General features: G+C 26.7%; 3 protein-coding genes across 18 annotated transcripts in view; 1 reads left to right on the forward strand and 2 right to left on the reverse strand.

Annotated features, from left to right (window-relative positions):
- LOC122855551 (neurobeachin) overlaps positions 1–26,098 on the forward strand; it is a 149,138-nt gene extending 123,040 nt beyond the window's left edge. For all 16 annotated transcript variants that reach the window (XM_044157006.1, XM_044157009.1, XM_044157011.1 and 13 more), the window contains 16 exons: positions 13,502–13,619; positions 14,583–14,685; positions 15,932–16,047; positions 19,400–19,512; positions 19,601–19,741; positions 20,309–20,428; positions 20,498–20,650; positions 20,959–21,031; positions 21,506–21,690; positions 21,773–21,950; positions 22,047–22,127; positions 22,207–22,374; positions 22,441–22,704; positions 22,782–22,978; positions 23,047–23,198; positions 23,288–26,098. In XM_044157006.1, coding sequence (XP_044012941.1) covers positions 13,502–13,619; positions 14,583–14,685; positions 15,932–16,047; positions 19,400–19,512; positions 19,601–19,741; positions 20,309–20,428; positions 20,498–20,650; positions 20,959–21,031; positions 21,506–21,690; positions 21,773–21,950; positions 22,047–22,127; positions 22,207–22,374; positions 22,441–22,704; positions 22,782–22,978; positions 23,047–23,198; positions 23,288–23,378 — 2,253 coding nt within the window. In that variant the 3' untranslated portion in view covers positions 23,379–26,098. The remainder of the gene's footprint in view (positions 1–13,501; positions 13,620–14,582; positions 14,686–15,931; positions 16,048–19,399; positions 19,513–19,600; positions 19,742–20,308; positions 20,429–20,497; positions 20,651–20,958; positions 21,032–21,505; positions 21,691–21,772; positions 21,951–22,046; positions 22,128–22,206; positions 22,375–22,440; positions 22,705–22,781; positions 22,979–23,046; positions 23,199–23,287) is intronic.
- LOC122855553 (protein mab-21) lies at positions 4,463–6,294 on the reverse strand. Its single transcript, XM_044157023.1, has one exon. The coding sequence runs from the start codon at positions 5,857–5,859 to the stop codon at positions 4,762–4,764; it is 1,098 nt and encodes a 365-aa protein (XP_044012958.1). The 5' UTR covers positions 5,860–6,294; the 3' UTR covers positions 4,463–4,761.
- Positions 7,680–8,938, reverse strand: LOC122855552 (protein mab-21-like). The gene has a single exon (XM_044157022.1). It carries the CDS (start codon positions 8,851–8,853, stop codon positions 7,747–7,749), a length of 1,107 nt encoding a protein of 368 aa, XP_044012957.1. The 5' UTR covers positions 8,854–8,938; the 3' UTR covers positions 7,680–7,746.

A 26,098-nucleotide genomic window follows, 5' to 3' on the forward strand; every position in this document is an offset into this window, starting at 1 on the left:
TTTTTTAAAAAAAATTAAAACTAGGTAATAATTTAGGTAAAAGGATGCATTTATTATAAACACCCTCTACCTTATTTTTTTTAAATCAACAAAAATAGATACTTGATGTTGTGTGTGTATATATATTTGTTGCTTTGATTGATTCAATGCCGGTTAGTAGTGTCATTTTTTTTTATTTAATTTTTTTTCTTTTTTTTTCATTCGGGGTGAATCTCTTGGGAAAAAAAACATTCTCGACTTCTCTACTCACCCCAATAGTTTCTTATTTTTATATATTTTTTTTTGAAAGTAGATTGAGCTAGAACATAAATCTCTGTAACGCGAAAGAGCAAGGGGGCAGATGATGGTTGTGTGCACGCCATCACCCCTCTTTGAAACCAATCAAATTTCGATTCGCCCTTGAATAATCTCACTGGATAAAGATTTACTTTGATATTTTTTTTTAATGCGACAAGCACGCGACAAAATATTAGTTTTTTATTTTCTTTGTGGTAAATTTGTTTGTCAAATAATTTATTATTTATAAATGAAAAAAAATAAAATGTATTTTTTTAAAAAATTGCCGAAAAAATTCAGGTGTTTTTAATTTATCAGTTTATTTTGTATAAAAATTTTATAATCATTAATTTTTCACAGTATTTTTCCCCTAATAAAATGACAAATGGTTTATAGACATACATTTTTTTTTTCCCTTTAAATAATCTTCAAAAAGTACTTTTTATTTTACAATTTTTCTTCATTTATATTTTGCTTCTGTATATACTTAATAATTCATACACAAAATATTAAATATATTTTTTAATTTAGAAAATTGAAATAAAAATGAATAAATATGTTGACAATTAACAAATTAATATAATGACTAGAACAGAAATATCATTTATTACATTCATAAAGCGATGAAAAATCTAACAAGATACATGCAAGTTAAAATGTGTTTTTATTTTTTTTATTTCGAAAGACACGAGCTGAAGTTTTGAAATAAAAAAAATGTCAGGCAATTTTTCTTCTTCTCACAGTGTAAAATGTTTTAAAATTTCTATAATAGACCGGAACATTGGCTGTGTATATAATATAGCTTCATCTTATGATTTAACTAATTGAGTGGGTCTGAATTTCGACGCGTTTGTTTCGACATTTATAAATATTTGGGCGTTTTTTTTTTGACAACTGGATTTTAAATTGTTAACACACTCATTAAAATAATAGTTTAAATATTACCTTACATTATTCAAATTAATATAAATTAAATAAACAAAAATAAATCGAAAATTTAATCAGCTAGTTGAAAGTAGATTAATTTGATTTTCAACTGGTCAAAAAAAATATCTATACATGAGCAGGACGTTATGCAGAACACCGGATGTCACTGACAAGCTTCTCAACCACTCGAAACACAAATATTATTTCTTATTCATTCAAAAAAAAAAATATTAACAAGTAGTTTTTTTATTTTTCTCTCAACACATCAATATCTCAATTTAATCAATGAATTTTTTATTATTTCCAAGAGACCTCTTAGAGTTTAAAAATTTTAATAATTATATAAATAAATGCGTTATGTGATATTTAAAATTTCATGGGTACATTTTCTGGCTTCATTCTCATCAATGTTTCATATCAATGAGCACCCAAGTGTTTTTACCAAGGCAAATTTCTAAAGTGCTTTTGCTCGTATATAACTTTTGATAATTATTTTTGCTGCTCAATAACCGTATACAAGTACACATGATATCTTTTTAAAAAAAAATTGTCATACGATATTTGTTGAATTTTTTTTTTTCTGGTAAATGATTTTAAAAATAAAAAAATAAGATATCTTTTTTTTTTTTTTTATATATTTTTTCGTTTTTTCATATACTCACCTTTCTGATCGGATAGTAAGATAGTGAAAAGGTCGTGAAGCAAGTATCGCGTTACCTGGCCAGGTTCATTCGAGCACAACATTTGTTTTTTTTTTTTATTTTTTTAATTTAGTTTATTTATATTTGGAAGCGATGGCTAATAAAATTAAAAACCAAAGCGGGGGCGACGAACAAGATGCAACGGTGTTGGACTAAACTTATAAAGTAAGATGCAAATATTTAAAACCGATTCAATGCAAAGTCATCGTCCACTGTTTATGGTAATTTTTTCACAAAATTTTATTCAAACGTTTTTACATGTTCCAAGAGAAGATACAAAATAAAAAAAAAATATTTTATATATTTTTTTTTTGTCTTGTATCTTTTGGGTTTTTATTTATATGCATTTATCGATTATTTTATTTTTATTTATTTTAGTTGAAACCAATTTTTGCTAGGTTCATTTATTTATTTATTTATTTATATATTTTTGATCTGCAAATGTTGGTCATTTCTTTTGTTTGTCAGTTTGTTAAAACTTAAAAAATACTTTAGTTTTCATTTTGGATATCTAAAAGACAAAGGAGGCTAATAAAAAAATAAAATAAATTCTTTTGGAGTTTAGTCGTGGGTTAAAGAACAGAGAATAAAATAAAATAAAAAAAATATATATATTTTTATAAATATATAGAAACAAAGTCGTCCCATAATTTACATATCTAGGGATACACAAGCGGCCCACTTTTACTTGGTATCTCTGCTAAAGTAGCACTCACACATTTGCGATATTCAAAAGTATACTCACAATTTCTGTATTTCATTGGGGACAAAGATATCGAAAATGCAAAAAGGATGTTTGTTTAATTGGAATGCAAATACTATATATATATAAATAAAATAAACCGACCAAACAAAAAAAAAAAAAAACTATTTAAAAAGCATTATTAAAAAAAAAAGTTAATTATATTCAAATACTTTTTTTATAAATACTAATAATTTATTTCATCAAAATACTTTTCTATTATACAATTATTATATTTCTGTATTTAAAATTTATTAAATTATTTATATAATAATTTTATTTTAATTATTTATATGCAAATTTATACATAATTAACATGAAAATTATTTATTTTATTACACGTATTATTTTGCAACTGTTTTCATGATAACAAGCTTTTTTTATTTTTATTTTTACACAAAATTAATGTATGCATTTATCCGTCGCATTGAAAAATATATATAAACTTGCACTTGTGACATGAGTATATTCATAAAATAGCATGAGTTTATTTCTACACTTAACGTTGTCAAATATTCTTATAATAACGTAAATATTATATTTAAACAATTGCATCATATGCCACTAAACATTACCAGACCACACAAATTGTTTTATAAATAATTTGGCATCACGAATCAGAAGTACTATAACCAGCCAACAAATTATGTTTAAAAAATAAAGGTAATATGTTTCGGAATATGATATGCCACAGATACAAATACAAAAACGCATATGGTAAAACTACAAAGTAACTATGTTAAACCGGTTTTTGTATACATGTCATGTGTATACAAATGCCAACGACAAAACAATACTAGCATAAAATACGTGGTTATAACGTGGTTTGTTAATGTATTTATTTTGCTAAGCTTTAAAATATAAATAAATAAATATCGTGACAAATATTTATTGAAATATATAACAGGTAGTTTTTGAATTGTTGAATCGAATAAGCCACATGCAATTATTTTCTTTTCAATTTAAAAATATATAAAAAAAATAAAAATAATTTCGAGACTAGAACTTGACACTATAGATGAATAATTTTAATATTTATATATAATTTTTTGAATCCGTCGGATAGTGAGCAGGATCAATGACTTTATTGATAATTTAAAAAATAAATAAATAATAAATAAAAATAGTCAACAATGTTAGCATCTTAATTAGTCAAATACAAATGTGTTATTTTGTATAAGAAAAATGACGAAGGCATGGGAATGAAGAATTGTTAAAGGATGCAGACAAAAAAAAATTGTAAAAAAAAATATTTATATATGCGACGAGACAGGTTGTTAAATTTACGAGGCCTAAATTTTGATAGCGCCTTGGATAAATGAAAAAAAAAGTCTTGGTATGTGTTTGATGATCGCACTGTTCGTGTAAGCTTATTAAAAAATTTACGATCAACTTTAAAATTTTTCAATTCACTATTACAAATTTTAAAATAATAACAATATTATGGTTTTTATTGTAATAAACAAATAATCATTTATTATTTAAATTAATTTATAACACATTTTATTTTTTTTCCATATAAATATTTGCTTATTTTTCTTTTTGCAATATTACAGTTAAATAAATATTTTCATAAGTTTTACTATTAAATATATACAAAAAAAAAATTATTTAGAAACAAGTATTTTATGACAGTGCATTAATAAGTCTTGTGAATTTTATTATCAACTATTTTTAATATATTCGTTTAAATATTAATGTTTAAATGCCAACTATTATCGAACATACAATAGTAGTTTTTTATTTTTGTTTTCATTGAAAAATTAGATAATAGCTTCAAACAAATAACTAACAAAATTTTAATTTTATAATAAAAAAAACAAAACACAGTTACATTGAGTCCATATATACATAATATGTGTTGACTAAAAATTATTACAGAAAAATGTATATTTAACTTAATCCAATACATTTTACAGGACCCAATTTCACAATCACACTAATAGACAATTAAATAATAATAATAATAATGGCATTACACAATAATCCATTCGTTCAAATAATAAAATCATCACACTTTAACGTTCAACATTTTTATTTATATATGAAACAAATAATAATAATAATTAATAATTGGGGAGATAAAAAGAAAAAGAAAAACAAAAAACATGATCACTACAATTTTTCAAGAGCCCTGGTATTTGTTAGAAGTTCACGTGTTAGTCTCCAAACTTGTTTGGCAGCATTTTCAAGTCCACTTGGTGATTTACCCTTGAAAAGATCCAAATTTGGTAAAAAATAATGTGGACATCTTCGACACTGTAGACAAGATATTAATTGTAAAAAAATTCCATTAATACGATCACCAAGACAATTTTCATCCCATTCAATTTCATGTGGATGTTTTTCACATTCATATAATAATAATGTTTTCATATGATAACTTGTTACTGGATTACCAGGTAAATCAAGATGACGATCTCTTAATGTTTTTAATAAACTTAAACAACGTCGTCTACTTGCACCTTGTAATAAACGATTTTCAGCATCAATAAATGATAATGCCCATGCATCACCTTCCATTGCTGATTGTTTACCCTGTAAACCAATGCATTCTTTTGATAACATATCAAAACCTTCAGCTTTAACTTCAGCAACAATATTTGGATGTGGCCATGGTATTTGTGGTATTGGCCAATGTGATGCTGATCTTGGCCATAATCCAGCACATTTAAATGCTGGTGTTATTTGTACAATATATCTTTCACGTATACGTAATTTAACTTCAGTTGTATCAGCAATCATTTTAACTGAATCACGATAAGCACATTTATCACATGCTTGTGCGACTAGAGTTTGAAAACGTGAACGTATTTTACGTGCACTTAAATAACCAGATGCTGTTATAAATTCAACCCATAATGACATTGATCTTTTTCTACCGTCGCTTAATTTTAATACAGCACAACCTGGTAATGTACCATCATCAACAAAATTTAATACACCCATTTGATTAAGATATATAACTATTTCAAATTCAGTTGGTGATATAACATCAAGACCATCAAATCTACCATTGTAATCAGTCAATGATGATATAAATCTTGGCTCTTGTACTTCAACTTCTTTTAATACATCCTGTATAACACGACATACTTCTTGTATTGTTTTAGCAACTTGTGTTTTACGTGACATAACTCTTTCACCAAAATATTTATTTATTTGATAAGCCATTTTTGAATGGGACGCAAGCATATCTGGTGGTACCAACATTTTTTATTTAGACCTCGCCCTGATGGGCGCCTGGTCAATTTAATACTCCAATCACCGCATACTATTAAATCCAAATATTAAAAACAGTGGAAAAAAAAACAAACAAAAAATAAAACAAACAACAATGCAATCCTTTGTTTAACTTGATGCTGTCATTTGATATTAATTTTCGAGTCTTTGCCCGACGGTCACTCCTCTCACTTAATACGTTTTGCATTCACTATGTTTATAATATGATCCTAGTAAAGTCCTTTTAAATATATTATAAATTTCTTTAATCAATAAATATTTAAAATAACAAACTTGCACCGTATTTTTGACTAGCGTCAAAGAGACACGAGCGATGCGTTAGGAAGAGACTCGTTGAGGCTACTCAGCACTGAAGCAGATTGAAGACTGTGCTGATGAACCTTCGTGTCTCTCACCCTCTACTATACAAAAAATAAATAAAAATAATATAAAAGTTATATTGCTCAGCCCACTATCAGCAATGCCACGCCTGCCAGACTTTTTCTTTAACCAATCCTCAAACATAATACTGCGCAACGCCCATTCACACAGACAAATCGATCCACCAAGCCAAATTCACGATATTCACAAATACACCACACTTTTATACGTGAGTCTTGGGGGATTCATCCCTAGCATGAATTATTCCTTGATATATACAGTGTAAATTTTTTTTTTTTTTTTCAAAAACCATTGGTGAAAAATCAAGTTTATTTATTTTTCTATTTTTACAAATGGCGAATATATTTTTTAAATCATAAACAACTAAAAAATAAAAAATTATTTAGATATATATTAATTGAGTCAAATATAAATTTGATTGAGTCGTCTATATTTTTTTTTTTTAATTTTAAAAAAAGTCTAACGTTTCTATAATATATATAATTGGTATCTTAATCTTTAGGCTTTTTATTCACACATAATTTTTGTTTAAGTGAAAATAAAATAGATACGAGATATTTTTTATGGAGTGCCGTTAAAACAAAACTTATATACGACTCGATAAGACATTAGATAAGCCTTTTCGTTATTTAGTAGTTTAGTCTGATGATATATCCAGTAGCTGTGACGAGACCGTGTTATATACCTGTTATTTTCCTCGTTTATTGCAATTTGTAGATAAGAATACTTATTTAAATGCCAAAACCAACAGAATATTTATATTCAATAATTATATTTTTTTTTTATTTCTTTATACTTTATAAATTTTAGAAAAAAAAAATTATCATAAGTTTGCCAACTTCACATAAGTAACATTTCAGTGCAAAACAGCAGTATGATCATGTTTTAAAACTATAAACATAATCTTTTATTGCTGACATATCAAAAAATACTGTACATATATTTTTTATTTAATTTAAATTACCATGCTATCAATAAAGTATCGTAAATGACATCTATAAATGTCAAATTTGATGGCAAAATGATTGTTATCACATGGCATTCAGGATAAAAGTAGGATTATTAATAAAAATAATTTTGACACTCAGATTATTTATTTACAATAAAAAATTTAGAGCTGAAAAAAAAAAAAAAAATAAATATTTAATTACAAGATAAATTATTTAAATAATAATATATTATTATAATTAAAATGAATATGTACAATCAAGGATACACATGTGGCATTAAAAAATTATAGCCCGTACAATTTTTAAGCTATAAAATATAAATAATTTATTGCTAATTATATAAAAATTTAAAAAATCAACAAAACAGAAAAACATATATATAATATAAAAAAGATCAAACACATCATCACAGAAATTATATATAAATAATATTTTATAATATCAAAACAATCATTTTATTATTTAGTAATTTATGTAAATTATTATTCATTGTGTTTTAACGGTGATTAGAAATATACCAAAAAGCTTATAAATTTTCAAGTGCTCGGGTATTTGTGAGAAATTCTCTAGTCAGTCGCCAGACTTGTTTAGCAGCAGCTTCAAGTCCAGTTGTTGATTTTCCCTTAAATAGATCAAGACTAGGCAGGAAATAATGTGGACATCTGCGACATTGTAAACAGGATATAAGTTGTAAAAAAATACCAATAATACGATTGGCTAGACAGCCATCATCCCATTCTGTTTCAAGTGGATGTTTTTCACATTCATAAAGTAATAAAGTTTTCATGTGATAGCTACTAACTGGATTACCAGGTAAATCAAGATGACGATCTCTCAATGTTTTTAAAATACTTAAACATCTTGAACGACAACCACCAAAAAGTAGTCTTGTTTCAGCTTCAGTAAATGACAATACCCATGCATCACCTTCCATTGCTGACTGTTTACCCTGCAATGCAATACAATCTTTCGATAAAAGATCAAAACCTTCAGTTTTAACTTGTGCAACAAGACTCTGATGTGGCCATGAATCTGTTGTTACTGGCCAATGTGATGCTGATCTTGGCCAAACACCTGAACATTTAAATGCCGGTGTTATTTGTACGACATATCTTTCACGTATACGTAATTTAACTTCAGTTGTATCAGCAATCATTTTAACTGAATCACGATATACAGATTTGTCACATGCTTGTGCAACTAAAGTTTGAAAACGTGAACGTATTTTACGAGCTGATAAATAACCAGATGCTGTTATAAATTCAACCCACAAAGACATTGAACGTTTTCGTCCGTCGCTCAACTTAAGAACAGCACAACCTGGCAGGGTGCCGTCGTCAACAAAATTAAATACACCCATTTGATTTAAATATAGAACAACTTCAAATTCACCTGGTGATATTACTTCTAATCCTTCATATCTACCATTACACTCTGTTAGTGATGATATAAATCTTGGCTCTTGTACTTCAACTTCTTTAAGTATATCCTGAACAATTTTACAAATTTCACATATTGTTTTTTGTACTTGATTTATTCTAACTTGTACCCTTTCACCATAATATTTATTCATCTGATAAAGCATGTCCATTTGGGCCTCGGCAAAATGTGCTGGCACCAACATATCGCTCATTTCTTATTTTTATTATCTATCTTGCTATATTTTCCATCACTTGTTTATTTTATTTTTTTATTTCTTTTTCTACATAAATTATTATATAGGTATATTTTATTCCTTATATTCAATAATCACAGTTAAATTTATTATTCAGAAAATTAAAATTTTCTCTATTTAGGATGTAATTTGATTAAAATTTTACACTAATTTTTAATATATGAATATTTAACTGTTAGACAATGCCAACAATGTATTTTAGCTCACGACAACCGAGTCCCGGATTCTCTTGTGGACTTGAAGCATGTTGTAACATTGCGCGCCACATCAAAGTCCCGCCTACATAAGCAAAAAGTCACGTGGAGTCTGCGCGTTATTGCCACGCCCCAATTTGCAACATATACACTGTACTTGCTTCACTTAAACTTTGCATAAACCACAAAATTTAACACTAAATATTTTGATATATTTTTAAAAACTGACCATACGATTGTCATCATCATCAAAATCATTCAAAAATATTTTTAACGTGAGAATCAATCTCATTCCAATTCAATTTATTTATTTTATTTCTCATTCTGGATGATTGATTTCGATTGAATTACAAATGACAGTTTAGCATCGCGGCTCATCAAAGAAATAATTCTTATTTATTAATTTATTTTTTCATTTTAAATATCACAAATATTTTTATCAAAAATATAAATGACATGACAAAAATAATATTTAATTAAAACTTTTCAATCGTATAAATGATAAATGAAAATTGAAGTTAACATTATGCGTGTACACCCAGTAGCCGAACGTTCAGAACATCAATTCATGGATAATTGAATAATATACTTTGAAAATCCAATCTACGTAGAAGGTGAAATAGTGGATTGGTAGACAACGACCCCCACGTGGCCCTCTAATGTGACTTGATTCATGAGCAAAGCTACTAGTACCACTTCGTTTCTTCTATCCATCCTCGAGGGGTCAAAACACTCGCCTGCCTCGAATATACACACCCCCTTCTGTCTAGTCTTTCTCATATATGACCCTAAATGTGTCTTTCATCATTTCAACCTTTCGACTTAATTCGTTTAGCTACTGAATTATTTCTACGCTTATTTTATAAAAATTTACAAATTAATTTTCTCCTTACTAAATACAAATTATCAAAAATCAAAATCTTATATTTTATCAATTTTTATTTCATTTTTAAATTTCGAATACTCTTATTGAAAATATTTGAATATTTTATCAATTGATATGTTTCGAAATTCTCAATCTTAAAAAAAATACTATCGATAAATTCTCAACAATTTAAGTAGGGATTATACTTGAAATATATAATAGCTTTTCCATCAATTTTTTTTTGCCTGTTATTCTATTGTTCAGTATTGAAAAGAGCATCATTTCTCCAGAGGCTCAATAGATATATACACACTGCAAAAGAAAAATATAACTCTGAAACGATTTTACGATATGTTGTCTCTCTGCAAAGTTTCGAAAACAACCAACACAGTGTCTACAAAAAAAAAAAAGAGATTGTAGGGTAGTTGCGTCTTTATTGTGCAATAGACCTTGGCATTGCATAGAGAACGGTCACCCGAAACCATCATCAGTGTCATCATGAACAGAGCATCAAGTCGGCCTTGTAAATCAGCTCGGATGAACATCTCCGAATAATCCCTCGTATTATCCTTCGAAGAGCTTTGGTGAGCCTTGGCAGCCGGCAAATAAGACCGTTCAATATTATACTCTGATGCCGTTCTTGGATCAAACTAACGGAATGAAAATACATTGATATAGATCTAGACGTGGCACGTGATTCACTATATATTCCTTATTCCTTAAAAAATAGTCTAAAAAAAAATATCATTTATTTTTTCTTCTTATTTTTAAACCATTAATTTTCAAAGAGCATACATATACATAATTTATATTTAACATTTTAATTTAAGCAATAAGTAAAAAAGAAATTTAATTAAAATTTATTTACAAAGTATTTGAAATCTTTTTTGTATATACATTTGTTCCGCCTCATTCAATATAATTGATTTGTTACATTAACGTAACTCATTCAACTGATGAGCGTTGACAATTTTTTTTTAGACAGAATTATTTTTTTTTTCTTCAACATCTCGGCTATTTTGAATCACTTTGATCAACTACTTTGCCCTCCACGTTGAGAATGAGTTTCATCAAAATAAAAAAGCAACCTAAAATAAAAGAAAGAATATATATTTATGTCGTGCATTATCTGGTGCGAAGAAGGTATATTTATATGGGAACGTGCATGTGGCTAGCATAACTCATCACTCGAAGTGAGAGTACATTAGATCCAAGCATTCTAGTCATTAGTAGGCAGGAAAAGGGAGAATTATTGTGCATACCTTTGAGATTATGAGGCTTCATCACGATATGCATTTTCTAAAAAAAATGAAAATAAATAAAAACAATAAATTAAAACTACCTGACGTAATAATAATAGTAATAATAATAATTTTCGTCAGTGTAGTATTTTGATAAATCATATAGCAAAGTGAATATTCATAGTAGCTGTGAAAAATAAAAAAAATAAAAATAAATGAACATCACACATATATTGCCATAATATGAGTTGGATAGTCTGAATGATTTTTCAAACACTTAATCTGTTTGTTGTATACCGCCGGCTGCTAAGTGGTTTTCCATTCATTTTAAATATATAGTACTAAACAAATATAAAAACATATCACCACTGAAGAAGAGGACCAGGGGTGAATGACTGTGGGGGGTTCACTGCGAAATGCGACACATGTTGTTACATCACGTTGCTCTATTGTTGTTCACCCCCGTGTATGTCTATTGGAGAAAAAGAGGGATGTTTTTTTTTTTGTATTACAAACTGGTACATAACAACTAGACATCATTGAGTACCACACAAGAAGTAACACTAATCGTACACCACTTGACACCTAAATATACTTCAATATACTCTGTGTGGTCTGATGCTCATTTTTTATTTTTTTTAACAAATATTTCTTGAGATTTTTTGTTATTGTTGTGTATGATTTTTACCTTGAAATAATTGGAAACGATAGAACAATTTTTAAATGACATTTGGTCTTTGGATTTGGGTTGACTAATGATTTTTTCAATACGATAAGATGTAATGATTTTTGTACGTGATGTATCAGCAGTATGAATACAGATAATAATAAATTTATAAGGATGATTTTATTTTTTTTTTTTTATCAGTTGAATTCAGTGTTTACAAATATACGAGAGAGACATGACCAAGCAAATGATTAGTGGATTTAGAACCCTCTATTTTATTATACCACATCATGTGATAATCATTTTCTCACAATTAAAAATATAATACATATTGTACATCTTTTGATAATAGTTATTTGAAATTTCATCGGTGATTATTTTGTTTTTTTTTTTTTCGTTTGGTATTTGGGCAGATTTAAAAGACAGAAAAATAGAAAAAAAATAAATATTTAGTCTTGGAAAATATATATATATATCCAGCTCAAATTGCATCCGACTATTTTTGTGTTTACTGTCATCTGTAGCTGGTGATGTTTTTTAAGAGGGGGAGAAAAATAGTTTCGTTGTTCCTCTTGGGAATAACGAAAACGACCTACGTCCGCCTGGATAATTTGCTTTTGACGAGTGCTCAGATGAAGATACCACCCTAAAAAAAAAACCATCAGCACCCATGTTTAGTTTTTCATGTGACATTTATTATTACTATTTTTGTGTCTTTTATTATCTTTTTTTTTAGTTTTCAATAAAACAAACATGTGTCATTGATTCATTAAAAAATTTAATGTATGAAAGAATTAATAGAAAAAAAATATATTTATATCGATTGATCAGTCATGCGTCAAGTAGTAAATTAAATTTAAATAAGAGACCCTCTTCTTTGTATATTATTTTATAAAAATAAAAACAAAATCATCCAATGAAACCTTATAACTAAGTTTAATTTTATCCGGTACCTTTAATTACATTAAAGATGCTTAATATATTCTCATTAACTAGAAAGAATTGAGGATCTTGTTAAGGACTCAAGCGTGGTAAATAAAAATCATCCTTCTTCCTGTTGAACAGTGCTTTTTCTTTTATTTTTGTTGCGTCTTCTTGACATTACCATCCCTCTAAAATTATAGAACTATATATATAGTTTTATCAAAAAGACAAGAGCGCAAGTTCCAAGTCCTCTTTGAATCGATTTTCGACACAGCAGGAGGCTCCTCCCATAATGACGGCCATCTTGAAAACCGGCAAACCGTGTTCGCTATATCGTATCACACTTCACCGCATCCAGGTTACATACTTTTGAGGATGCGGTTCCACAAACGATGCCGGCCTTACACCCTTCTTTATATATATTCCCTTTTTTTTCTTTTTTTTTATATTTTCTGCCTTTTTTATGTATTGGATATGTTTCCAGACAAAGAGGACCATCGTCTGGACCCTTCTAAGCTAAATTCTATACATTTGCGCGACTGTATTCTTTCATTCAGCGAATAAAATATTTTGAATGAAGTGAAAGAAAAGTAAAAAAAATATATCCTTTAGCTAAATTTGTAGGATTATATTTTCCTTTGACTGGAAAAAAAAATATAACATGGTTTTATTTTGTTTCTTTTAAATAATTTTTATTTTTTGTTTTTTGTTTCAGATTCTCAAGTTTTGTGATCACTTGCATGGAAAATGGTACTTTTCCGAAGTTCGTGCAATATTCTCACGTCGTTATCTTTTGCAGAATGTTGCAATCGAGATTTTCCTTGCAAGCAGAAGTGAGTATAATTTATAAATTATTTTTTTTTTTTTATAAATAAACTTGAATGGTCAAGTTTTTTTTTTTTTAAATAGTTTAAAAGGTTATTTCTCCTTTGGTCTTGCTGGGTGACATTCCAATTTTCTTGTCCCAAATGTATGCCTGCATTATTTCACACGGCAAAACGAGTCGAAAAATCAAAGAATTGCATTTATATATTTTATCTTGAGCGAGTATGTTGGTGCGTATATATATAAAAGGCCGGAATCTCGAGCTCGTCGACGAGGTGTGTGAGCTTCTTAGTTTTTTTATTTTGATGATCATAAATATCAGTCACGCATTATGGTATGCTTTTTTTTTTGTTTTATTTGTTAGATCTTTTCATTATTTTTCATGTTACAAACTACTGTTCACAATATAATTCTTGTTATAATATTTAATCATTTTATAATCATGTTTTTTTTTTTTTTATTTATTTATTTACATTTATATGATAATTTTAAAAAATTATAAAAATAAATAAGAAATACAATATCTGGTATATTTTAAAATTTACACTCAATTAGTTTTTATGTTAATTAAGCAAATAATAAATTTTATTTAATTTTATTAAAATCAATTTTTTTCGAAACATGTTTACAGTAATAATTTGATAAAATATATTGAGACAGTTGGTGTGTATATACCTGGCAACCGAAGTTTCGTTCAACTGATTATTTTACCGTCCAACGATAAATTCCCAAAGTCCTCTGAGATTCTAATCTTTATCCTTGACTCTATCTTTTTATTTTTTTTCTCAATGCGTTGTCGTCGTGAAACGTAGGAATGCCACCCTTCGTCCAGTGTACATCTTGTCGTTTATTAAAACTGAAAAATAAAAATAAAAAATTGTCAAAGGGGTTTCGTTCCCAAAGATGAATTTTTATGATAAATAAAATATTTTGAATTAATTGCAAACTGACGCTTTTTTGTGTGTTTTCAGCTTCAATCCTGTTTGCTTTTCAAGATCAATTGACTGTAAAAAAAGTCATCAAAGCATTGCCTCGAGTTGGTGTTGGCATCAAATATGGTATTCCCCAAACAAGGCAAGTATTTTATTTATAAATTTTCAAAAATAATATACATAATTTTTGATTTAATTATTATTTTTTTTATTATAAAATTTCTAGTATAATTCTGAGAATATAAATAATAATTTTATCAAAATTATTATATTTATTTAAGGGAATGATTGAAATAAAATAAAAAATAAATTTTGCCCACCCGTGGGCCCTTTTCAACATACTCAAAATGTTATTCTTTGACATTTGTGTATATACAATTTACCGATGGTTAAGACAGAAAGTATTTCGTCCTTACTAAAAGCGGCGAGAACAGAGAATTTGCGATTTTTGCGTTACTCGGCAATCCATTAAACTCTATACCATTACACACAGATATATATACATTTTTTTAATACATATATGTATATACATATCCACAAATGTGTTGCATGTATGAGACGAAAGAATACGGTGGTCATAAATATACGCCCGAGACCTGAACGTCTGATCCAAGGTAGATTCCTCAGTGTAAACCGACGAATAAAAAAAAAAAAAAAAAAGAAATGTATATATAAATAACAAAAAAAATAAAAAAAAAGTTTATGTTCTTCACAGACAAGCACAGCGTGATTCTGCAGAAATGTCATGAAGAAAATCAGACTATGAATTTAATTTTAAATTTTTATTTAATTTTATGAATTTTAAAATTTCTATTTTCAAAAAATTTTATATTTTGTCGATAAAAAATTTTATTGACTAATAGTTTTTATAAATAAAATATATATTAAATAACAAAAGTCAAGTTTAAAATAATGATTTTAGATTCAATGAGTCATATGTTTATGCATCCGGCCTTGAATGTCACTAGGGAGAGCTTTTTATTCCCAAGTGTCAGATCTCAGAGTCATTAAAAGCACTGGTATTTAAATTTCGATACAGTGACAGAATGAATTTACAACATAAATGTGTTAAATGTGCTTTTATAATTTGCCACGATTACGGGTTATCATATACGTTTGATCAACCGACAAGCATGTTGCCATTAAATACAACAAATTTATTTCACTTCAAAATTAAAAATAGAACTTTTTTTTATATAAAAATATTTTTATATTAAAAAATATGAATATAGTATATTTTTTTATTTATTTTTTTTTAAACAATCTGAATATTTATACAAACATATGTTTGTAGTATAACTAAAGTTATACTTCAAAAAGAATATTTTTAAATTTAATATATCAATGAAAATAATAATTTTTAAATTATTTTTTTTTATTTCAAGCAGAAGAGCATCGATGATGTCACCACGACAATTAATGAGAAGTTCAAATATGACACAAAAATGGCAAAGACGTGAAATATCAAATTTTGAATATCTCATGTTTCTCAACACCATAGCCGGTAAGTTTATTTTTCCTCAAAAATTAATTTCAAAAAAAAATTGTATAACTATTTTTTGTATCTATTTCAACGATAGATATTTTGATTATTTATTTTTTTCAACATCTGTTTAAATGTACATCTGCTTGTAAACAATATACCAAAAAGAAAATTTAGCTCATGGTGTTATGAAAGCCCAGAGGCTATGTTGCCAATTGGCAAAATCCAAATATAGTTGTAAGACGTAGACATGTATGTCGACTGAATATCAAATACTCATACAAAAAAAAAAAAAAAAAAAGAAATTACTGGTACATGCTCGGCTTTTTATGGCTGCACACGGACGGATGGAGACTGTCGTTGCGAATTAGGGATGTTCTCAATCAACCCTGTGTTTCGGCTTCGGACCACCCTATCCAAGTAATCCCTGTATTTCTTTACCCCGCTCAACCCTCGGTAATCCACATAGAAGGGGAAAGCTACTGTCTCCCTAGAGATTTTACAAAAGTCTTTGTTTCTTCGTGGTTTCATATACAATGTTTTTTTATTTTCATTTTTTTTTTTACACAGATTTTTGCTTACTTATTCCAGATCAAAAAAAACATCCGTTATTTATTCTTAAAATAAAATTTCTCAGTAAAGGAAAAGTTTGAAAAAAGATTTTTGTCATTCGAAATATAATTGAGCTTTTTTTATTTATATTTATAATTTTTCTTTCGAATGATTAGATATTTGATTTTAATTAAGCGTAGGATTAAATCAATATATTATATTTAAAAGCTTATTTAAAATTGTTAGTGAAAGTAAATTTTTTTTAATGATGTCAATAATCAAAGATGTATAATTATTTGAAAACTCAGACTGGCATATTTGCAATATTATATGGCGTTGGTTGTATCGTACTATTTACGAGACTTATATATTAATTGCACAAATAAATAGCTTGAGGCTGTTAGGCGCCAGTCGAAACTGACCCAGCATGTTTCCCCATGCAGTCCAACATTATAAAACAGCTATAGTTATATACTTTTGAATATACCACTCAGCATGCAACGATATCACGGATAATTATTATTTTTTATTTTTTAATATTATTCATATATTTATATATAAAACACCTACACATTTTATATATTTTATACAATTAATTGATATTAATTTGACATAATAACAGTGCATCATAAAAAAAAATGCGGCAAATTTAAATTTTAATATATTTTTTCTTTTTATTTATTTATTCTTTTCAATTTTTTTTTATTTATTTTGTTGTAAATATATACAACTTTTGTGTGGCTCAATATTTTCCGCTGCTTTTGTAAGAGTTCAACAGCTGCTGAGAGAATCTTCCTATCGCGATTAGTATCTTGTACGATTGTAGGTGCGGACAGTGAGTTATTACCTGATGGAAATCGATAGATCGATAATGCTCGTCCATGTCTCTCACGCTTTTAATACTTGCTGAAAATATTATTAAATAGAAAAAAGAATTTATACCATGTAATTTTTATTTTTTATTCAACATTGAATTGTAAAAAAAAAAAAAAGAGAATGTGTTATACTTTATTTTACTTTTGTTGTGGTAAGTTGAAAGAGGAGTATTTTTTTTAATCTCTCTGGAACTTAATATATCGTATTTGCAACACAACAGGGTGCAAAAAAAAAGCACTAATAAAAAAAAGAGTATAGCCTGTTATGTATGTGTCGTTGGAATACCAGTGTCGCTTCATGATTTCCAGACGTTCGCTCATCGTTGACGTACTCATTAATTATCACTTTGATGCATAACGTAAATGCACTGTTATTCATCAAGCAAGACACAACCCATATACGATTTTAAAAAAATTAATAATATTTTCTTACATAGTGAAATTAAATGACTAGTAAATTAGGGTTGGTTTTTTTTTAATTCTGATTTCATTTGCATATAGCTTTTAAAATAATTAAAAAATAATTATCATTGTTTAAAGAAAATATTAATAGAGTTATTTTTTGACCTCAAGAAAATATTGAATGTTGATTTTTTTTACATTAAATAATATAGCTAATTTTTAATTCAATATTTATTTCCATTTTAAAAATAAATTTTGTTATTTATAAATTTTTTTTTAATTATGAAAAGCAATTTATTTCATTGATATTTTCAAGGCTTATTTTTTGATTTTTTTCTTCTGCTGAATTTTAATTATATTATATTATTATCCTAATATAAAAAGGACAAACATCATCGCTCTTCCGGACATTTGATTGGTCATTGTTTTTTTCTCACTTACTCTCATACAAATTTCTTTCTGTTTGCCTTTTTCTATTATTTTTTTATTTATTTCGTTAGCAACGAAAAAACAACAAAAAAAAAGCGAGTAAACAAAATTTTTTTTGATATTTTTTATATTTTTTTTTTTAAAATTGACATATTAAGCTAGCACAACTTTTTTAATAACCATCGGATCTCGATGCAATTGAGCTTCAAATTTTGTGCGAATTATGTGTTTTTCATGTGTGAAGAAATAAATTTGGAAGAAAATTTTTTTTTTATTTTTTAATTTTTTTTTAAAAATTCAAATATTAAGCTAGCACAACTTTCTCAATAATCATCAGATCTCGATGCAATTGGGCTTAAAATTTTGTGCGAATTATGTGTTTTTCATGTGTGAAGAAATAAATTTGGAAGAAAATTTTTTTTTTATTTTTCACTTTTTTAAAAATTGACATATTAAGCTAGCACAACTTTTTCAATAATCATCGGATCTTAATGCAATTAGGCTCAAAATTTTGTGCGAATTATGTGTTTTTTATGTGTGAAGAAATAATTCAAAAACAAAATTTTTTTAATTTTTTTTTATATTTTTTTTTTAAATTGACATATATTTAGGTAGCACAACTTTTTCAGTAACCATTCAATCTTGATGTTATTAGACTAAAAATTACGTGTGAATTATGTGTGATTTATGTGTAAATAAATAAATTAAAAAAATTTTTCGTCAATTTATCCATTCTTTTTTTTTTTTATGATAATACTTTTGTTTATAAAATCAATGAACAATGAACCTTTTAGAAGGCATAGATACAGGCGCGCGTAGCGCGCCAATGTGCTCGTTAAAATAAAATTAACAATAACATTAAATTATAATGATGAAAAAATGTTTAGTGACAGTGTGTAGAATTTAAGTGAGACAATCTTAGGAGCTATTAACCGTCATAGTTTGAGTTATGGGCCTACTAAACGTAGCACCTCGCCCCATTGAATTTTAGATGATGGGTTTTCTTTTTAAAAATAGAATTCACTCATCTCCCACTTCTTCAAGATAAAATTAACAAATTTTTAATTTTATTTTTATCATAAAAATATATAGTAACTATGTTTTATTATTTTCAGGACGAACTTATAATGACTTGAATCAGTATCCAGTATTTCCCTGGGTTTTAACAAATTACGAAACTAAAGATCTTGACCTCAGTCTGCCCAGCAATTATCGTGATTTGTCCAAGGTACGTGAATGATTATTGACTCATAAATTTATCTTATTTAAAAGATTAAAATCTTGGTAATTGACATGTTATTTATATTTTATTTCAGCCGATTGGAGCACTCAATCCAAGTAGAAAAGCATACTTTGAAGATCGATTCCAAACATGGGAACATGACAGCATTCCACCGTTTCACTATGGCACTCATTATTCAACTGCAGCTTTCGTTCTCAATTGGCTCATACGTGTTGTATGTATTTCTCAATTATCATTACTAAAATTAAAACGATAAAAAAAATGAACAAACTACTCTCAAGCTTTATAAATAAGTCGAAATTATAAATAATAATTTTTTTTCTTCATCCAAAACAATTATATAAATTTAGTAGAATTAAAAAACTTGAGATTATTATTAATCATTTATTAATCTAGATGACATTATAAGTTTTGATGATATGCGGCTGTAGTTTTTTAAAATTTTTTTTTATACTTGATCTCTTTGTTAAAAAACTTACTATGCCATTAACAGATCATAAATTATCAGAGACACATTTACTTTTGAGTTAACACTAATTCGAGGGCGTTGAAACGCTGCGACGAGCTTATACTCAGTCCTGTTAAATATACATCTGTTTTGTTGTATTCTCTCCTTCCTCTCTGCACTTCCTCAGTCATTTTTTTTTATTATTTTTTTCTGAATGACAGATCTTGGCTGCATTTTAAATTATTTTTATCACTGTATAATTTGTTTCTAAAAAATTATTAATATTGTCAAAAAATAGAAGCATCAAGTAATTTTTATTTATTTTTTATTTAGGAACCAATGACAACAATGTTTTTGGCACTTCAAGGTGGTAAATTTGATCATCCCAATAGATTATTTTCATCAATTGCTTTATCTTGGAAAAATTGTCAACGAGATACATCTGATGTTAAGGTTTGTATTGTTAATTATAACTGCAAAAAAATTTATTAATTAATTTGATAATTTTATTTTTAATTGTAGGAACTCATACCAGAATTTTTTTTTCTACCTGAGATGTTGGTAAATAGTAATCATTATCGCCTTGGTAGACAAGATGATGGTAGCTCAGTGGGCGATGTTGAATTACCACCCTGGGCGTCATCACCCGAGGAGTTCATTCGTATCAACCGAATGGTATGTTGATTAATTTTATTTTTTAATATTTTTATATTCTATGATTATCATTACAAAAAAATACAGAGATCATAAAATAATTAAAAATAAAATTTCATATAATATCCCATTTGAATATCTTGACCTTTTTCAAATCAAATAAAAAATTGTTTAATAAATTTTATAATTTATTCTGCAATATAAAATATTTGTCAAGCTCAAAAAAAAATAATTTCAATGAATTTATTTGAAAATAAAAACAATCGAAATTCCAGCAAAGATCTTTGTATTATTCGAATAACAAAATAAATTTTTTTTTCATTCAACAGGCATTGGAGTCGGAGTTTGTCTCGTGTCAATTGCATCAGTGGATTGATTTGATATTTGGATACAAACAACGAGGTAATTAATCAAATTTTTATTTATAAAAATTAAAAAATATCAAAATTTAAAAATAAAAATGATGAATGTACACTTCGTGTCAAATTAAATATCATTGGATGTTAATTGCGGGTGGCGCCTTTATATCCGGCGCTTCTTCTTCGAACATGGTCACGGCAAGAAAATTTTCACGAGGGTTTAAATATTATTTACACGCACGTATGGAAGGAATTAGTTTTTTTTTTTTCTTTTTTATTTGCTTCCGAGTTTTTAAGTCCTTGGCAATTAGATGCGCGTGGAAGACGAGACAATGCGTTTCCCTCCCCAAGTCACACACTCCAATAATATACAACATATTTATTTATTTTATTTTTTAAATGATAAAATATAAATTTGGTCTTTAATCTTCTGGGTAATATGTCAACGCTTGAAATTTCTGTCATTGTCATCAATAAATCATAATAAAAAATTTTTTTTTTATTATTTATAATTTAGGACCTGAAGCTGTTCGTGCAACAAATGTTTTTTACTATTTGACCTATGAAGGAAGTGTTGAATTAGATGCAATAAGTGATCCAGTTATGAAAGAGGCAATTGAAAATCAAATTAGAAATTTTGGACAAACACCATCACAGCTTCTTATGGAGCCACATCCACCTCGTAGTTCAGCAATGCATTTGGTAAATTTTATTATTATTTTTCCATATAAATTTCAATAAATCTATGATTAAAAATAATATATTATTTAATTTTTCATTACAGTCGCCAATGATGTTTTCAAGTATTCCCGATGATGTTTGTATGACAATTAAATTTCCATCAAATTCACCAATTTGTCATATATCAGCAAACACATATCCACAATTGCCATTACCATCAGTTGTCACAGTAACAACTGGCCAACAATTTGCTGTTAATCGTTGGAATATTAACTATGCTGGTAAATAAATTCATACCATTCAAATAATAAATTAATATAATTTATCAAATATATTTGTACTTATGATAATTAATGTTTTTTAAAAATAATTTATAGCTTCTGTTCAATCACCGAGTTACGCTGACACACCTCAGGCACAGGCAGTCAATCAGCCACTATCAGTTGATCCAGTCTTGTGTAATTAAATACATTTCATTATAATTTTATAACAATAACTATAATAAACATTTTAATATTAATATTATTTTTCATTTAGATCAAACATCAAACAGTTCAAATCCAGCACTTAAACGACACTTGGGTGATAATTTTAGTCAAAAATTAAAAATACGAAGTAATTGTTTTGTTACAACAGTAGATTCAAGATTCCTCGTTGCTTGTGGTTTTTGGGATAATAGTTTCCGTGTATTTTCAACTGAAACAGGTATGCTAAAAATTAAAAATATATTTATTACTTTATGTATTAATTAAAAATATTATTTATCAACAGCTAAAATTGTACAAATTGTATTTGGACATTATGGAGTTGTAACGTGTTTATCAAGAAGTGAATGTAATATTACATCTGATTGTTATATTGCATCTGGTAGTTCTGATTGTACAGTATTACTTTGGCATTGGAATGCAAGAACACAAACTATTGTTGGAGAGAGTGAAGCACCAGCACCACGTGCAACATTAACTGGACATGAACAGCCAGTAACTGCTGTTGTTATTTCAGCAGAACTTGGTCTTGTTGTTTCTGGATCTTTTAGTAAGATTAATCATTGGATTTTTTAATTTAATTTTCTGTATGGTAGCAATATTTTATAATTTATTCAATTTATTTAGATGGACCTGTTCTTGTACACACAACATTTGGTGATTTGTTACGTTCACTTGAAGCACCAAATGGTTTTATTTCACCTGAAAATATTGCAATGTCTAGAGAAGGTGTTATTGTTATTAATTATGAACGTGGTGATATTGCAGCATTTACTATTAATGGCAAACGATTGCGTTATGAATCACACAATGATAATTTACAGGTAATTATTTTTTTAAAAATAAATTTTATTTACTTGTTCAAGTATTTATTTGTTGATTTTGTTTGCAGTGTTTATTGTTGAGTCGAGATGGTGAATACCTGATGACTGGTGGAGACAAAGGTATCGTTGAAGTTTGGAGAACATTTAATCTTGCTCTTCTTTATGCATTCCCACTTTGTGAAAGCAGCATTCGCTCCTTGGCATTGTCTCATGACCAAAAGTAAGCACTCGAAAAATTTATAAACAAACATAATTGAATATTTTTTCTTATTTAATTATTAAAATGACGATTATTTTTTTTTTAAATAGGTTTTTACTTGCTGGTCTTGCAAATGGATCAATTGTTATTTTCCACATTGACTTTAACAGATGGCATCATGAATTTCAACAACGTTATTGAAATTATGGCTATCTTTTCATCCGTTACTAAAAATAAATATTATAAAAAATTAAAAATCGATGGAAAGTTAGTCTTATAAAAATGTCAATGCATAAAAAATGTGTATAATAATATAAATGGATATAATCCAGCCAACTAATATAATTAATACTTCAAGTTTGAAGTTGAAAAAGATAAAATTAAAGGCAAAAATCGCCGAAAAAATAATATAATTAATAAAATAAAATCTGCCTCAAGTATGAAGCATGATATAGTAGTTGGAAATTTTAATTTCAAGCTCATAAAGTACTTAAAAAATAAAATTGTTTTGTATTATGAAAATGATCCGAATGTACTTAGACTATTAGTCACGTATGTGAGACTGGAAAATTGAATGAGAAAAAAAAAAAGCGGATAAATCCAAGAGGCATTCTCATTCATAATAATTTTTTTCTTGTATTCTTTTTTTTTTTTTTTGTTGAAAGGTTTGTTTATTTCAATTATAAAAGTATAATTTATTAGGCAGCTTGACAAGTGTCTTTCTGATCGACTGATTCAAAAGTTACACAGAAAGCTAGTCAATTAATATTAATAATAATAATAATAAAGGAAAATTGCTTAAATAAAAAACAAAATGCAAATTAATTTTTTAATGCATAACGTGAGTAAATTGTATACATATATGTATATTATTTTCCTGTGTAAATATCAATAATCTCAAATTGAAAATAATATCCCTCGCAGTTATAAAAAATATAAATATTAATATGAAAAAAAAAAAATAAATATATATAAAAAAATATACAAACAATAATGCTTTTAAAAAAATGAAAAAAAATCGCGTGTGTTCACAAATAACAAATAAATAAATAAATAAACATTCCCTCTGATAAATAAAACGAGTTGGCAAAAAAAAAAGTAATAATAATTAAAGTGTCGTAAATTATTATAAATATTTACGAACTTAAAAAAATTAAGGAATAGTAAAAGATCCTAATTTGATCAGAGCCGTCCACTTTGTGAAGTACTTTATGATATTTTCGCATGCGCATTGTACTTAATTATTGTGAAATAAAATTTTAATAATAATGATAATTTTAATTATTAAAAATACAACAGTTACACGTAAGTAAAAAAAAATTCAAAACACGTTTACTTTGTGGTATAAATTAATTATTAATAAATCCAATCAATTTTTTAATTTGCCATTTGATTAAATTGTTACTTAAATATATTTGTTATTTGAGTATTAAATAATTGTATAATTATAAATGTAAAAAATAATAATAGAAGAAAAATGGGGGGCAGAAAACAAAAACATAAATAAACAACATATATATTATAATATATTATATACTTGTGCTAAATGCATACTGTAATATAATTGGCGTACGCAATCGAGTACTTAATTAATAAAAATATAGATTTTAATAATTGAAAAATTGAAATAAAAAAAAAATAGAACAGCACGTGCTTTTACAAAAATAAAAATACATTTTATCATCACTCTACATGCTGAGAATAAAAATATATATTATTTATATATTATAAAGAAAAAATAAAATAAGAGAGTAATAAAAAATTAAATAAGCTTTAATTAATAAAGAATATTATCCATCGTCATGCTGAGTGACAACAGTCAACATTGCTTTTTTGTATAAATAAAAAAAATTATATATAAAGAGATAAATAAATATAGCAGAAAATAAATTTGAATAATACTTGAATATTGAATGATCGGTACAGAAAAATAACTAGTCTAGAGGACATTCAAAGTATATTCATTTTTATTATTACTTTTATTTTTATTTATTTATTTATTTTTTTATAATATCACTGAGTAGTTAACCATCCACTTAATTCAACTAGTCACAAAGATTAAGTAAATAATGACTAAAGAGCACAAGAATAAAAAGAAAAATAATAGTCAAGTTAATAGTCGAAGAGGTATGAATTAATAAAGGCATTGAAAAATTTAATTAAATGATTTAAAAAAACAAATCAAATATAATTTATTGTAAACAAAAAAAAAAAGCTTGCAACATGATGATTTATTTTATTTTTTACCATTTTAATCAATGACCTTACTGCTGATAACCATTTGTTAATAAATCATAAATTAAAATGTGAAAAGATAAATATATATCTAGGTATAACATTTTGTGCAATTTTAATTCAATTAATTAATTTCAAATGAAATAATAATGAAAATTTAATTAGACAAAATGTTATTGTGAATTAAAATATTAATTTTCAATGACAAGTAAAATAAATAATTCGACAAAAATGTAAATTTAAAATATAAAAGTTATTTGATTTTTAATAATCACTAACGTGCGTAAATGTGAAAAAATAAATAATAAATCAATTTTAAATATTAATTTGAAAAGCACGAGCTCAAAAGCAGTGCATTAAATGCGACACAAATGTGTCCTCTTTGCTCGTAAGGAATTTTTATATTTGTTTATAGACGTATGAGCGTGCGACGTCTTTGTCGAAAAAAAAAAAAGTTATTAGTAAATTCCCTCCATTAAAAAAAAAAGGAAAAAAACACTTAAAAAAATAAATAAATAAATATATATATAAAAAAAAAAATAATAATATATATACACATGCTTAAGTGCAATATCTGTCCGAACTTGGAACTTCGCCAGTTAAATAAATAAAAACTATTTTAAATAACACGACAATTCACTTGTAATTGATTGTGACTTAATTAAAATGAAAAAAAAAAAAAAAAA

The sequence above is a fragment of the Aphidius gifuensis genome, linkage group LG4 (assembly GCF_014905175.1).
Source record: "Aphidius gifuensis isolate YNYX2018 linkage group LG4, ASM1490517v1, whole genome shotgun sequence".
NCBI lineage: Eukaryota > Metazoa > Arthropoda > Insecta > Hymenoptera > Braconidae > Aphidius > Aphidius gifuensis.

Excerpts from the sequence above, each read along its gene's own strand:
- LOC122855553 (XM_044157023.1), bottom strand. The coding sequence starts at position 5,859 with ATGTTGGTACCACCAGATATGCTTGCGTCCCATTCAAAAATGGCTTAT.
- LOC122855552 (XM_044157022.1), bottom strand. The coding sequence starts at position 8,853 with ATGAGCGATATGTTGGTGCCAGCACATTTTGCCGAGGCCCAAATGGAC.